General features: G+C 36.7%; 1 protein-coding gene across 1 annotated transcript in view; it reads right to left on the bottom strand.

The window, feature by feature from the left end:
• The window catches only part of LOC131149821 (ruvB-like protein 1), a 29,129-nt gene that overhangs the window by 3,607 nt on the left and 11,548 nt on the right, over positions 1-13,974 (bottom strand). Inside the window, exons 2-8 of the mRNA XM_058100587.1 lie at positions 13,430-13,618; positions 13,120-13,251; positions 12,830-12,979; positions 12,512-12,667; positions 6,932-7,066; positions 6,509-6,574; positions 6,151-6,257 (exon numbers count right to left, since the gene is read on the bottom strand). Coding sequence (XP_057956570.1) covers positions 6,151-6,257; positions 6,509-6,574; positions 6,932-7,066; positions 12,512-12,667; positions 12,830-12,979; positions 13,120-13,251; positions 13,430-13,618 — 935 coding nt within the window. The remainder of the gene's footprint in view (positions 1-6,150; positions 6,258-6,508; positions 6,575-6,931; positions 7,067-12,511; positions 12,668-12,829; positions 12,980-13,119; positions 13,252-13,429; positions 13,619-13,974) is intronic.

The raw sequence follows: 13,974 nt of genomic DNA, 5'->3' as shown, positions 1-13,974 counted from the left end.
CAAAAGATATATCATTGTTTTCATCCACCCCTCTGGTGGCCAATTTATAAGTTAGGATACCATCTTTTTTGCATCATCTCCATATTTTCCTATGCACCCTTCTTGTCTTCATCCATTCCTCTTCCCCATCATTCTTTTATAAGGAACAAGATAGCCCTTCAAGTCCCAATTCAAAGAAGCATTCAACTTGCTTGATCAAAGGGCTTCTGAGGGAGGGATATTAGAAAACAGGTGCATTTTAGCAGTCATCACTCAATAGATTCCTTCTAAAGATCAAGAGTTTTCATGTGAGTACCCCCTAATATAGGAGAAATGCCAGTTGGGTTCCATGATGTTGTGCCCAATGATTACCGAGTAAGCTACCACAGATACGAGACATTCAGCAAGCCATAGAGATCTCATTCTAGGTTCACAATTTCCTAATTGTCACATTATGAAATGAACCCTAAAGAGCGTGCAGAATTGAATAGGCCGGTAAGAGAACTCCTTGACAAGGGCTTTGTGAGAGAAAACCTTAGTCCTTGTGCAGTACCAGCTCTTTTAACTCCGAAAAATGATGGATCTTGGAGGATGTGTGTGGACGGTGGAGCCATCAACAAAACCACCATCAAGTATAGGTCCCTATCCCTAGGCTTGAGGATATGCTTGACATGCTAGTTGGCTCTAATTGGTACTCCAAGATTGACCTATGCAATGGGTATCACCAAATTAGAATTAGACCAAGAGATGGGTGGAAAATGGCTTTTAAGACCAAGGATGGTTTATTTAAGTGGTTGGTTATGCCCTTTGGACTATCCAATGCTCCCAACACTTTTATGAGGGTTATGACACATGTTCTACAGCCATTCATAGGAAAGTTCCTAGTGGTCTACTTCACTATTATACTGGTCTATAATAAAAGTAGGGAGCTGCACTTGATACATCTTCATAAGATCTTTGTTACCTTGATGGAAGTGAAGTTGTATGCTAACCTCAAGAAGTGCAGCTTCTTATAGTCTAGTGTGCTCTTTCTTGGTTTTGTGATCTCCGCACAGGGAATAGCCACTGATCCATTAAAGGTTAAAGCCATTAGAGAGTGGCTTGAGCCTAGGACTGTTACTGTAGTTCGTAGTTTTTATGGCCTTGCTACTTTCTATAAGTGATTCATAGGGCATTTTCTAGCACCATCATGGCTTCTATCACTGAGTGTTTAAAGGAAGGAGAGTATCATTCCCATCAGCTACTAGAGCTTTTAGAGAGGTCAAACAAAAAGATGAATCAAGCATATGTATTTAGGCATCCAAACTTTAGTAGAGTACTTGAGGTGGTTTGTGATGCCTCTAGAGTTGGTATAGGCAGGGTCTAAAGTCAGGAGAGGCACCCTATAGCATTTTTCAATAAACTCTCATATGCTAGATAGAGATACAAAGATATAGCATATAGCACATACAATAAAAAATTTTATGCTATAGTGAGACCCCTCCAACATTGGAGATCTACTTGTTACCCCGAGAGTTTGTACTCTTTTCCAACCACCTTGCTTTGCAATATCTGAGCTCACAAATGAAGTTGAGTGTGAAGCATGTTGGTTGGGTAGAGCTCCTTAACAAGTATGCCTATGTTCTTAAGCATCATTCTGGTATTGAGAATAAAGTGGACGATGGCCTTAGTAGGTAGTAGCTATTCTCCATAGCTTGCAACCCAAGGTAACTAGATTTGACCATCTAAAGGACGGTATGCTACTTGTCCTACTTTTGGGCTTATCTTTCAGGAGGTGAGTGAGTGAGGGCCATCATAAAGATTTTGTAGATTTCATCATCCATGAAGGATACATGTGTAAAGGTAATAGGTTATGCATTCCTTGCACTTCCTTTTTAAAGATCTTTTTGTTTGGGAATTTCATGCCAGAGGGTTACCTGGTCACCTAGAGAAGGATAAAACCATTGCCTTAGTTGAGGATATGTTTTATTGGCCTTCCTTAAAGAAGGATGTTGCTAGGATAGTGCCTCAGTGTTGCACCTATTAATTAGCGAAATCTAAGAGGCACAACACTGGCATCTATACCCCCTCTACCATTGCCACACATACCTTGAGAAACCTAAGTATGGATTTTCTTCTTGGACTCCCCAAAACAGCCCAAGGACATGATTCCATATTTGTTGTTGTTGATAAATTCCATGAGATAGCACATTTCATCCCATGTAATAAGACTTCTGATGCATCTCATGTCGCTACATTGTTCTTTAGAGAGTTCATCAAATTGCATAGGGTTGCCTACCTCCATAGTGTCTAATAGGGATATTAAGTTCTCTAGCTACTTTTGGAAGACACCTTGGAAAATGTGTGGGACTCACTATTTTTTTCCTCTTGCAACCCCCAAACTAATGGTCGACTGAGGTTGTGAATCATAGTCTTGGTGACCTACTTAGGTGTATTGTGAAAGACAAACAAGGCAATTGGGACTTGTTGCTACCTGCTATTAAGTTTTCTTATAATAATTCTATGAACAAATCCATAGGCAAGAGTCCTTCTAAGTCGATATTCAATTACAAACCCCATGTACCTATTGATCATGTTCCTTTGCCACCAAATGCTCGTATTCTTTTAGCCTACTGAGCCTTTTGTTCATCACGTTCATGAGTTGCATGAAGGTCAGGCAAAAACTTGCTATGAGTAATATGGATTATAAACTTGCCGCAAAAGTGCATCATAGAGCTAGAGAGTTTAATGTAGGTGATAGTGTCATGGTCCATATACGACTTGAACACAACCTAGAGATTCATTTAAAAAGCACCATGCTCGTGCCATATTGGCCCTTTCCTCATCCTAAAGAAACTTGGACCTAATGCATCTTTACTTGATTTGCCTACTCATATGACCACTATACCAGTTTTTAATGTGGAGGATTTGACACCTTACAGAGGTACTTTTGAGCCACTTGGTTTGCCATCTGCTGCTCATGCAATTTCAATAGATCCTCAACCTCCCTTTATTTCTCTCCCACAAGAAACAGTGGATTCTATCTAGGATGATGAGTTCATGAGGAACTAAGGACCATCTACATCCTATAGACCGCCTATTCACATAAATATTTTAGGCATAGGTTCTCTTAAGAAGGTTTAGGAAATAGCATTTGCATGAGGACCTCTTTGTATTATTAGTGACTTCCTTTACTATTTTGTATTTATGTGTTTAGTGTTGGTATTACCGTATTAATGTCGGATGTATCAAATTAAAAAAAATAGATTTGTTTAATAAACATTATATAACAGTCATCGGCTTTTTATTTTAATTAAATATATGTAAATTTAACATATTAGTTTTAGCGTTTTTAGAATATTAACTACTATTTTAACGGTCTCATATTTATGATGTTGGAAGTTATACTTAATTTTACCTATATAAACTGTAATCCAGCTTCATTTCAAAATACGTTTTCTTCTTCAAAATAATTTTATCTTCTACTTTTTCTTGAGATTTATATTTTGTTGGGTAACTAAATGACACACTACATCTCCTACAATTCTAGGGTTTGTAAATGTTCACAAAACTAAACCAGCTGAGAAACCCTGGAGGTCATGCGTGCAGTGACTATATGCATTGAGAAATGTTCTCTGTAAGCACAAAATAAGCTTTAAGGACAGTGGTCCTTCCACACCTCAACTTCTGATAAATATTTGTATTTTTATTTCATATTAATTTTATTAGTAAATATTTTTCCTTCTATTATATTTCCAACATTCAGTTGTGTTATTTTGTAAATATGTGTTAGTAGTAAGAGTGGTTTAAGTGCTGGACATGCAAGTTGATGTACTGTTAATCAATTTGAATCAGATTTCTGCAGTTTCCCCCTCTCTGTTCTCTCTCTTCCTGCGGGTTCCTGCTTCCTTGCTTCTTCTTCCTTCTTCTCTCATCTCTCTTCTATCTCTGACATTCTATTCTTCTGCTGCTGCTGCTGCTTCTCCTCTTCTTATTCTTTCTCCTTTCCTACTATTCTTCTCCCCTTCTCTTCTTCTAGTTCTCTCACTAGTTCTCTCTAATATGTAAATTATATTACTTGTCCTACATCACCTTGATCTTCGAGGGAACTTTGGCCTTCCAAATAATTCTATGAAGTGGAAAGGAAATATTAGCATTAATCAACTAGCCACAAAAAGATTTGCAAGAATAAGCCCCAAAAGTGTATAAATACCAAGAGTGCCTATCCACCTCAAAGGAAGCACAAGAAGTCCCCAATAAGACCAAGAACGTCTATCCACCCCAAAGGAAGGACAGGAAGTCCCCAATAACATCAACGAGGAAGAAAACTCCTCTACCTCTTTATTATTTAGAGTTCTAAGGAAATGGAAGTCCCAAGAAAATGAATGACCTTCAGAAATCAAAAACAAGGAAATAACATAATTATGACCTGAACTCAAATGATAAAGATGAGGAAAAGAATACAATAAAGTAGCATTACCCACCCGGAAGTCCTCCCAAAATGAATACAAGAACCAGTACCCAAGACAAGCTTGGTGTGAGGAACAAAGAGGGGTAAGACTTGAGAAATACACCACCACAGGCTGTTCGTCTGAGATTCTCAGGCAGAGAAATCCACTCTCCCCTCTATTGTTCATTTTACTTATGGAGGTTTTAAGCACAATGGCAAGTAGGGATGATGAGGCAGCACTTCTGGAGGGCTTTGAGTTGGGAAGAGGGAGAGATAAACTTTGATCTTAACTTGCTGTTTGCTGATGATACTGCCTCATTTTGAGGTGCTGATTCTAAATCAAATTCTGAATCTTAGATGTATCATTTTTTGTTTTGAAGCTGTCACAGGTTTGGAAGTCAGCCTAAATATGAGCAAGCTGATTCCTCTGGGGATGGAGTGCAGAGAAGCTGCCTGGCAAATATTCTGTATTGCAGGTCGGGTTCCCTTCAGCTGGTGTGCTTGCAGATGAAGCTATTACGGACAAATTGTTGAAAAGTTTGAAAAAAAAACTTTCTGGATAGAAAAGGAATTATCTCTGGGGATACTTACTCTTAAGAAGAGCACTCTCTTGAATCTGCCATCCTAATTCATGCCCCTCCTTCTGCTACTTTGCTCAATTGCAAGGAGATTGGAAAATGCATGAAAGGTTCCTTTGAGCCAATATGGGATAGAGTTCAAAACTTAATATATCACAAAATTAAGTAGAATATAGTGAAACAGCCTCAAAATCAAAGGAGTTCAGTAATCAAATCCCGCATTTGTTTTAAAAGACATTTTTTGGCAAGTAGATGTGACATTTTATGGTTGAGATTACTTGAGAAGAACCACCTTTTGGAGGAAAACTATTATTGAAAAATACAGGCAGCAATGAAATGGGTGGATTACCAGAGAGGGAAGAGATAGCTACAGAATGGGGCTTTAAGGTTTAGAGAAGACTTCTTCTAAATTGTGTTGCTTTTATTTGTATTTTTTTTTTTTTTTTTTTTTAAAATAGGGTGTGCCGGTGTGGGGGAGGTGGGGGATTGATTTCAGCAGCCCATGGAGTTTGTGGGTGGCAATGGAGAGTAGGTTTTATTTTGAGGCTTGGATGGGATTCAGGAATAAGACTCCAGAAAAGAGGAAATTTTTTAATTTCTTCCCTTTGGACCTGCTGGAGGGAAAAAAAGAAGAGCATTTGAAGGAGAGGAAGCGTCTATCATGGTAATTATAGATAGATGGCTGAAATTTGCACACTTTTGGTACATCAAGCATATGTTGTTGATGTGCAGTCCCTTGTGGAGTTCATTGATTTTTCATTTTTTGTCATATAAACGATTTGTACGAACTCCCGGTGCCCCTTAATGATAACTTCTACTTCTTCACTAATTTTATTTTTTTTTGAAAAAAAAAAATGAAGCTAGTAAAGAATAGACAAGCTAAAAGAAAAGAGAAAAAAACAGACGCACACAACACACACTAGTACAGGGCATAACTTAACGACAAGCAACAGCATAAGCATTTGTAAAGTTAATGGCATATTGCTAATCACAGGGCAGATACAATGACTAAAACCCTTACTACATTTCTGTGTGTACGTAATTTTAGAATCAGATTGAGACCCCTAATGGAGCTCATAGAATATAATGATTCAAAAATTACACAGATTTGTTCCTCACCTTATTCTAAGTTTTACAATATTTGAGACAAGGAGAGTATCATACCTTACATTACATATTCCTCTATTTGTAGCAAAAATTACTATAGGAGACAGTGAGCTCTCTAAAGCACGATTCAAGTACGAAAAACACTCAATATCCAGCATGTGCACCTGCAAGCAGTGGCTTGTAAGTTTTATATATATTAAAAGAAGAATTGGTTAAGAAGAAGATAGAAGAAGCATAAGAAACATGTGCTACAAAGAGAAACAAATGTGAAAAGGGATTCAAAGAGAAAAGAGTCTCATCAATAAAAAAAGACACCAGGGACAAGGGAATCAAACATAAAAGTGAAAAGGAATTAAATGAACATAAAAGTAATAGCTACAAACAAATGTGTAAAGGGATTCAAAGGGAAAAGAACCTCATCAATAAATAAGACACCAGGAACAAGCTCTGCGACACCTTCATCAATATAACGATTAACAACCTGTAATTAACAATTTGCTGTTATAAAATGCATCACCTCCATGGTTAGAGTTTCAGATTCAGGAAATGTTGCGGACAGAACCATCATTAAATGAATGTGCGTGTGAAGGAAATGCAAATTAACTAGATTTTTTCCCTTTAAAGAATAAGTTTTAGTCATGGAATTATTCAAAAGTAATTCAGGGATTCTTAAGTAATTGTTTACAATTCTTGTGAACAATTCTAAAATGATTCTATCAGACATACCATGAGGCTATATTAAAATAATTAAAGAAATCTTTTGAAAAGGGTTATCTAACTCATGGACCCTGTTTTACATGTTGATACTTGATATGTCCTTGCATTTATAACCTCGTACCTTATTTATTTCTTGTCGTAACTTATCAGTAATTTCTGTTTTCCTTGGCTTCATCATCTGACCCATAAGAGATAATATGTCTTGCCCACCTTGAGGCCGTGCATTTGCAGCATCCAGATCATGTAGTGTCACATCCTTAAAAAGAATACAAACAAGCCAACAGGAAAAGAAAAATATTAGCATGACCACACAGGAGACTAATAATATGTCAAATACATTATTCTGCCTCTTGAAAATGACAACTTTAGTGACAGACAAGGTGAATAAATAAAATAGCATAACCCTGTCAACTGGAAACCACCATACATAGACAATGGGAAGCAGACAGTTTCATATATATAGAAGACAGAGAAAAACAAAAAACAAAAAAGTTGGCAGGAACTGGACAACCCAAAATTTGATTAAGTGTCCACTGTATTTATAATATAACTCATATTCGTAAAAGGTCAATAATACCGCACTAACACACAGTTATACTGCAACACTCCCTCTCAAGGTGGAGCATGTATATTGTATCCTCCATTCCTCCTAGCTTGTTACAAATGAACTTAACCCAAGCACCCTCCAAGTATTTGGTAAACAAATCAGCCAAATGATACTCAGATTTCATGCAAGGGGTTTGATAAGCTTCATGAAAGAGAATTCATTATATGGAGAGAAAGAAATGCTAGAGCTCATGAACTTCTACTTCTCCACAATCCTCAAAGATAGATGGTTGTCGACACTTTCCTCCTGGTTTAGTGGGCAATACTAGCTGGACACTAACCTTACCCTTGATCTCTTGATATAATGTCACACTGTTAATTGTTCTCTTTTGTCCTCTCCTGTCCTACTTGCAAATGGGTGGCACACCCTTGGTGCCTCTTGAATGAATTCTCTTTTTCCCAATCATAAAAAACTAATTCAATATGTTTTTCCTCTCATAGAGAGAGAGAGAGAGAGAGAGAGAGAGAGAGAGAGAGAGAGAGAAAAAAAAACATTAGATTTGAAGCAATACAAACTGCTGTTTGATTATCACACATCCACTCTATAGGTTGAGAATGTTCAAACTCTTGTTCTTTCAACTTTTAAAAAACAAATCCTTTCACAAGTCGTATGATCCATGGCCTTGTCCTCAGAAATTACATTTGTTTCTTGCTCTTCCAAGACACCAAGTTTCCATCAGCAAATACAAAGTACTCATTTGTCGTCCGTCAAAAGGAGACCATGTCCACTTGCATACATGCATCCATGAACAAGAATATGACAATGATCCTGGTACAGAAAACCTGTACCAGGCACACCTTTGAGATATCTCAAAATGCAGAGAACAGCATCCCAGTGACCACGGCATTCTATTGACAAGATAAAGCTTGCTTACTACATCAGCCCAAAACACTTCAAGCATATTCATCAGAAATAACAGGGTAAGAGTGACATTGAAAATATGCCTATTGTTACTTTCAAAATCTCCATTTTATTAAGTGTGAGCACACGATGGCTATTTGAGTATTCCTGACCATATAGGTAGTGAATTGGGTTCTGAAATATTCTTCAGCATTGCCAATACAAAGAATGCAGACGGGTACATAACAATCTATAACAAAATGCACCAAAATGAAGTGAATAACTCTGAATGATATTTCGTTAAGCAAAGCCAAGTAATCCTTGAACAATTGTCCACAAAGGTAACAAAGTAAAAAAGACTTAATTTAGAGAGAGATTCAGAGAACATAACCAAGATCCCAAACATCTTAATGGACTTTAAAAAAAAGAGGATTTACAGCCTATTTATTGACTCAGAAACCAAAAGGGACATGATGGTCTTTTCCCAACTGACAAGACTCATTCTAGATTAGACTCCTGACTCAAACTAGGAACCAGCTTTTCATGTGTTCCGTCACTCATCATTGTCATTTCAAATCCTGAATAAGAACAGAATCAGGGAAAAAGGTAATCAAACAATTCGAAGGTTCTATAAGATCATAACCCTCCATTATTAAAAAATGCACAAACAAACAATTCAAGGGTTTTGTAGGTTTATTAATAGACGTAAGGTTTAAAAAAAATTGGGAACATAAAAAAAAACAGGGCATTGGAAAATAGACAAAGTCAATTTTACTGTCCCCATACCACGAGATGTAGGCCTATTAGCAAGAAAGACACCAAGCATTCCATTAGAATACTGGAGTTTGGAAAAGAGACTAGTATACTTCGCCGCTAAATGCCTAGATCTCTAATCCAAGGTCTAAAAGAAGGGGCCAAAGGATGTGTAAAACAAGCTGGAGGCTTACCTAACCCAGGAAGAGATGCATGCTGAGAAACCTCAATTTGTAGAATCTAAGATTATTCATCCTTTGGTACATGTAGTGTCCTATATCCTCTAACTATTGAAGAGATAGGACCAGAATCAGCAGTTGTGTACTCTGTGATGTTTACGACACAAGCCCAACACTAATCAATGGTGTGGCCTAAAGAATTCCAAAATAAGTGCAGTTTTGTAATGTACCTCTACCACACCCTTGACCCTTCTCTATCATCATAGTTTCCTGACCACAATAGGAACCTGTACTACCACCAGACGATGTATCCATATCACTTTGTCTAGTAAAGGCAAAATAATTTTTGCTGAAGCTAGAAGTCCCAGAAGAATTAGAGCCAGAAGAGGGACAAAGTACACAAGAATAAATGTCAGACAGTGGTTCAACAATTCAGAGGGTTCAATTTCAGGCTTCAAACTAGCCAAAACTCAAACAATTGTCATCGGCTCTCTTTGATTCCACATCTCACAGACATGGGAAGCAATGAGTTGCACAGCATTCAACTCCTCATGAATGCACTTCATCTCAGCAAAATACTCAGTAACACTCTTATCCATGGTTTTAAACAGAGGTAGTGTGCAGCATAAAGACAACAGATATAGTGGAAGCAGGTGTAGCAGATATTAATGCCGTGACTTTTTCCAAAGCGCACGCAACCTTATGTATACTTGTATATTAGCACATTTTAAGCTCTTAACCCCCACTAAAAAGATATCAGGGGTAATAAAGTTTACATTGGTTCTAAACAAATAACAGCAGGGGTAAAAATCAATTTTTCATTTCATTACTCGTATCTACAGACTACAATAAATTAAATAATGAAACAAAATACATTATACACTCTATTGTTCTATTAGACACAAAACATACAATAAATTAAACAAGTTCTGTTATTTTATCATTTAAAGTAATAAAAGCCAAACAGATTTAGACCAAAAAGTTATATCAGGCAACCTAAGCTTTAAAATTACAATATTAAAATAATGAAATTTATCATTAAAAAATAAAATAATAACAACTTGAACACAACAAAAACTAGAAAAGAAAGGAAGGCTGAAGACTAGTAGTTGAACGATATAGAAAAAAAAAATATCAAAATAAATATGTTTTAACAAAATAGTATTCATATCAAATTGTTAATTAATGCATATCTCGTGAACATTACAATAAATAAATAAATAATTTTGTATCATTATCATTATAATATTCTCTTCCCTCTCTTCACACAGCTTATCAAGATTGAATTACGAAAGAGAAAGTGAGAAAAAACATGAAGGTACAAATATATTTATAAAAAAACAAACAAAAAAACAAAACAAAACAAAAACAACGACTACAATTTTTGTCATAATGATGCTGTAGCAGTTTGATAAAATCCCTAGCAACTGGTACATAACATTAGTGGTCTATAACAGAAACTGTCTGTGATTTTAATCCCCATGGAATTAGGAGTATGTAATGGTATCCAAAACACAAAAACTAGTTACATGGTTACATAATGGTCAAGGACGCTACCAAAACCATGCTCTTATCCCCCAATTGCATTGAAATATTCTGACAAAAGATCATACATGACAGTAAGATTACTAAAATATAAGAGTTTGACATAATCCTAGATCTCCTTACAAGTATCAAAAAGCATGCAGATCATATCAATCTAAGGTTCCACGGAATTCCATAGCAATGCGACAATTGACCAAGGCATCTTCCTAAGCCATATTTTCTTTCTCTTGGCATCAAGAAGACCTGAGTTATATGTTCAAACTTACTTCGGCCGACTGAATAGATCTTAACGGCCTTGATTACTACAGTTCAACTTCGTTGCTATAACTTGTGGCATAATAGAACAAACTAAGTTCTTGGGATTCATGGCTTCTATCACCAAAAACTATAAATGTCAACAGCTGAATAATGGCATCACAAAAACACCACTGCACCTGGTTTCTCTGAACAGGAACCTACAGCAAAAACTCGTGAAAGCAAACATGATGATCTAATAACTGACCCTATAACATGACTCATTGAATAAATCCATGCATATAAGGAAGAATGGTGCTAAAAATAAATAAATAAATAACTTCACAGAATTTCACGTGCTGTTGTGTAGCATAGGATCCGACGAACAGCAATCTCAACACGTAGGCCAGTGTACGTGATGAGCATCTGGGTCCAGCTAATTAGCAAATTCTGGGTGGTTTATGGTGTCAATTTTCATAAAAGAGACTAGAGAAGATCGGATCGGACTGGCAGGTACCATGAATTATCTTCCAGCAAGGATTCAAGTATGTAGAAACTCAGAGCCCACAGTTGGAGCTTAGTGTTTCGTGATAGTGCTCAAATATCATATGGGTTACGGACTCTTGGGTATGATTTGGCAAAGACTTAGTGGTGATGACCCATAAGGTTTTAAGTCTTAGATTGATGCCTTGATGCCATGGTTGAGGGAGAAAATAGAATAAACAGAACGAAGTTTCTAGGAACTGGAGAACCTACAAGTGATAAGGTACTGCATTGTAATTATAATATACCTCATAAAGGAAAAATAACCAAAACAATTATTCATTTAAAAACCTAGTCAAGAATGGTCACCTTCACAATAGAAAAAATAAAGTATTGAGGATACATTGGGTGAAAGGGAAAGGGATAAAATTATTAAAACTTATATATAAATTTTATTATCATTTTTGTGCATATTAGCTCTTATATTTTTACATAAATGAATATAATTAAAAGGTTACCTCACTAACTATTTTTCTCTATCGGTTTGTGTCCTATATTTTTACAATCAGCATTGTCCACATGTCCAAATTGCCCTATCTCATGTCTGTCTATGCTTCATTGCATGTCCATCCCAATTCATATGAAACTCAACTGAACCAGCCTGCAGATGCCATGTTTGACCAACCTATAGTGCATCTGTAAAGCTTCTGCATGTTTCGGCAGAAATTTCAACCAAAATCTTCAAAATAAAAACTTCAAGAGTCATATTTTCGGATGACAAATTGCAATATGCTTCTCATACTGATGATAGTTCTCACCAAAAGTCAGGCCACAACAGTGCTATCAGAAGTTCAGAACCCAGAATCTAGTCATTATCAACTTGAAGCAACGCCATGTAGATAACAATCAGACAATTAAGAAAGAAAAAATATACATATTTAAATTGATTTAAAAGCATAGCAGAAAAGTTATGTCAGTGATTATAACCATCAACTATCACATCAGATATGGCATTATAAATAACATGCGTAAACATGCCCGAAGTCATTAAAAAACAAACCTGAACTATCTCTTTTTTTTTGTGAACCTCCCCTTTAGGAAGTGGAACATACTCTTCTGCCTCAAGGTCAAACTCTGTAGCAAAAGCATCACTTCTCCCCACCCTTTTTACTGCTCCACTATTCGCTTCAATGTATATGACATCACCAACAGCTACCTACAGTTGCCTCAACCAGAAAACATTAGCTTGCATTTTATAAGTCTGCTGGTGCCCCAGGGGGGAAAAGATTACATCTAAAAACTCAATAGCACATTATGAACCTTAACAACCCATAATCATGGAAATTTTGCTGTGTTAGAGAACGAAAAACAAGCTTGCCTTTTCCTTAATTAATGCATCATAAATGGTCGGGTCTAACTTCAGCTGCTTGGTTCCTTTAACAGTTTTCAATCCAATAATTACATGGCTAATGCTTTTACCATAGCCACCCGTCACACTCTCAGTTTCTTCTGGTGAAAGTTCAGTCACCTAAAACAATAGCAGTAGCAAGACATCAGGAAAAGAGGCCAGATAAAAGACAATAAAATACGACAGCAACATAAGAACATAATGACGCTATCAGACTAAACCAAGTAATTGGTCAAGGAACATGATAAAGTGTAACTTGCCTCTCCTTCATAGACCTCCTTATTTTCCTTTATACGCAGCCCAATCGCCCGTCGGAAATTTTCCATCAAAACCTCAGTTTTCTTGACTTCTGAAGAGTACACTTCTGATCCAACCATTGGGCAGAATGGAACCTACAGATTTAACTATTCATATGCTTGTAGACTAAAGCATCAAACATACAGAACCTAAATTGAAAATACATCAAAAAGAAACTGAGCACATTCATTAAACTTATCCAGAAACCAAAAGTCATCAATGACATTTTTTAACAAAATAAATAAGGAATCTATGAATACGTGAGAGAGGTACCTTGCTTCCAAGCTCCTGGGATATTCCCAGGGCGAGGGCTGTCTTTCCAGTACCAGGCGGTCCAGCCAGTAAAAGTGCACGGCCAGCCATTTTTTTATAACGTATCATATCAACTATAAGACCAGCTGCTTCTCTTGCACCCACCTGACCCACAAAGCCAGCAGCCAAATGTATTGCTCTTCCATTGACCTAGAATAGGACAGGACCAAGAGCCACAAAAACAGCAAAAGTCAACCATATGAAGACTGATCCACAGAAACCAACTAACTATTAGATGAATATAAAAACGTTGACAAGCACGTTTAAATGCAAACAGAGAGAGGGGAGAAAAAGTAATGAAAATATAAATGTCACCATTAGTGTCTTACCCTCAAAGCTCAAAACTCCTATTGACCTAAAAGTTGGTAAATATAAAGCATTAACCCAGGGCTGGCTCAACATTTAGGCAACTGAGGTGCTTGCCTAGGGCCCAAAAAATTTTGGGGCCCCCAATTTTTTTTTTTAATATAATAAAGTTAATATTATTTATGGAATTCTGTTTGGTG

Source organism: Malania oleifera, chromosome 2, assembly GCF_029873635.1.
Source record: "Malania oleifera isolate guangnan ecotype guangnan chromosome 2, ASM2987363v1, whole genome shotgun sequence".
Classification (NCBI taxonomy): Eukaryota; Viridiplantae; Streptophyta; class Magnoliopsida; order Santalales; family Ximeniaceae; genus Malania; species Malania oleifera.
The sequence above is the reverse complement of the archived record's forward strand: the minus strand, read 5'-3'. Positions and strand labels throughout refer to the sequence as shown.